Here is a 2,500-nt window from a genome sequence, read left to right as displayed (position 1 = left end):
CGTCTCTTCTACCAAGTTACTGTCTCGTATCTTCTACCAGGTTACTGTCTCGTCTCTTCTACCAGGTTACTGTCTCATCTCTTCTACCAGGTTACTGCCTCGTCTCTTCTACCAGGTTACTGTCTCTTCTACCAGGTTACTGTCTCATCTCTTCTACCAGGTTACTGTCTCGTCTCTTCTACCAGGTTACTGTCTCGTCTCTTCTACCAGGTTACTGTCTCGTCTCTTCTACCAGGTTACTGTCTCGTCTCTTCTACCAGGTTACTGTCTCGTCTCTTCTACCAGGTTACTGTCTCGTCTCTTCTACCAGGTTACTGTCTCGTCTCTTCTACCAGGTTACTGTCTCGTCTCTTCTACCAGGTTACTGTCTCGTCTCTTCTACCAGGTTACTGTCTCTTCTACCAGGTTACTGTCTCGTCTCTTCTACCAGGTTACTGTCTCGTCTCTTCTACCAGGTTACTGTCTCGTCTCTTCTACCAAGTTACTGTCTCGTATCTTCTACCAGGTTACTGTCGCATCTCTTCTACAACTTCTACTTCTTCTAGTCTCATCACTTCTACCAAAGTTACAGGTTACATCACCCCGTTCCCTCACCCCCTGTCTCCCTCTCTCCCCCTTCCCTCACCCCTTCCCCCTCTCTTCCCCCTTCCCTCACCCCCTGTCTCCTTCTCTCCCCCTTCCCTCACCCCCTGTCTCCCTCTCTCCCCCTTCCCTCACCCCCTGTCTCCCTCTCCCCCTTCCCTCACCCCCCTGTCTCCCTCTCCCCTTCCTCACCCCCTGTCTCCCTCTCTTCTCCCCTTCCCTCACCCCCCTGTCTCCCTCTCTTCCCCCTTCCCTCACCCCCCTGTCTTCCTCTCTTCCCCCTTCCCTCACCCCCGTCTCCTCTCTTCCCCCTTCCCTCACCTCCTGTCTCCCTCTCTCCCCCTTCCCTCACCCCCTGTCTCCCTCTCTCCCCCTTCCCTTACCCTCTGTCTCCTCTCTTCCCCTTCCCTCACCCCTGTCTCCCTCTCTTCCCCCTTCCTCACACCCTGTCTCCCTCTCTCCCCCTTCCTCACCCCTGTCTCCCTCTCTCCCCCTTCCCTCACACCCTGTCTCCCTCTCTCCCCCTTCCCTCACCCCCCCCTGTCTCCCTCTCTCCCCTTCCTTACCCCTGTCTCCCTCTCTCCCCCCTTCCCTCACCCCTGTCTCCCTCTCTCCCTCTCTCCCCTTCCTCACCCCCTGTCACCCTTCCTCTCCCCCCTTCCCTCACCCCCTGTCTCCCTCTCTCCCCCTTCCCTCACCCCCTGTCACCCTGTCTCCCTCTCTCCCCCTTCCCTCACCCCCCGTCTCCCCTCTCTCCCCCTTCCCTCAACCCCTGTCTCCCTCTCTCCCCCTTCCCTCAACCCCTGTCTCCCCTCTCTCCCCCTTCCCTAAACCCCTGTCTCCCTCTCTCCCCCCTTCCCTCAACCCCTGTCTCCCTCTCCCCTTCCCTCACCCCCCTGTCTCCCTCCCCCCTCCCTCACCCCGTCTCCTCTCTACCCCTTCCCTCACCCCCGTCTCCCTCTCTCCCCCTTTCCTCAACCCCTGTCTCCCTCTCTCCCCCTTCCCTCAACCCCTATCTCCCTCTCTCCCCTTCCCTCAACCCCTGTCTCCCTCTCTCCCTCTCTCCCCGTCCCTCACCCCGTCTCCCTCTCTCCCCCTTCCCTCAACCCCTGTCTCCCTCTCTCCTCCTTCCCTCAACCTCTGTCTCCCTCTCTCCCCCTTCCTTCACCCGCTGTCTCCCTCTCTCCCCCTTCCCTCACCCCCTGTCACCCTCACCCCCTGTCTCCCTCTCTCCCCCTTCCCCCTTCCCTCAACCCCTGTCTCCCTCTCTCCCCCTTCCCTCAACCCCTGTCACCCTCACCCCCTGTCTCCCTCTCTCCCCCTTCCCTCAACCCCTGTCTCCCTCTCTCCTCCTTCCCTCAACCCCTGTCTCCCTCTCCCCCTTCCTTCACCCGCTGTCTCCCTCTCTCCCCCTTTCCTCAACCCCTGTCTCCCTCTCTCCCCCTTCCCTCAACCCCTGTCTCCCTCTCTCCCCCTTCCCTCAACCCCTGTCTCCCTCTCTCCCCCCTTCCCTCACCCCCTGTCACCCTCACCCCCTGTCTCCCCTCTCTCCCCCTTCCCTCAACCCCTGTCTCCCTCTCTCCTCCTTCCCTCAACCCCTGTCTCCCTCTCCCCTTCCTTCACCCGCTGTCTCCCTCTCTCCCCTTCCCTCCCCCCCTGTCACCCTCACCCCCTGTCTCCCTCTCTCCCCCTTCCCTCAACCCCTGTCTCCCTGTCTCCCTCTCTCCCCTTCCCTCAACCCCTGTCTCCCTCTCTCACCCGTTACCCCCTGTCTTTCTCTCTCCCCCGTTACCCCCTGTCTCCCTCTCTTCCCCTTCCCTCACTGTCCCCCTCCTCTCCAGGTGATGCGTTCCTACTTCAAGCGTGCCGACCCGTTCTTTGACGAGCAGGAGAACCACAGTCTGATAGGAGTGGCCAA

General features: G+C 60.5%; 1 protein-coding gene across 1 annotated transcript in view; it reads left to right on the top strand.

Moving 5' to 3' along the window:
- LOC121548650 (kinesin-like protein KIF13B) overlaps positions 1-2,500 on the top strand; it is a 68,419-nt gene that overhangs the window by 37,717 nt on the left and 28,202 nt on the right. The window contains exon 22 of the mRNA XM_045210036.1: positions 2,424-2,500. This exon is cut by the window's right edge and continues 73 nt beyond it. Coding sequence (XP_045065971.1) covers positions 2,424-2,500 — 77 coding nt within the window. The remainder of the gene's footprint in view (positions 1-2,423) is intronic.

The sequence above is a fragment of the Coregonus clupeaformis genome, chromosome 33 (genome assembly GCF_020615455.1).
Source record: "Coregonus clupeaformis isolate EN_2021a chromosome 33, ASM2061545v1, whole genome shotgun sequence".
Lineage (NCBI taxonomy): Eukaryota > Metazoa > Chordata > Actinopteri > Salmoniformes > Salmonidae > Coregonus > Coregonus clupeaformis.
The sequence above is the reverse complement of the archived record's forward strand: the minus strand, read 5'-3'. Positions and strand labels throughout refer to the sequence as shown.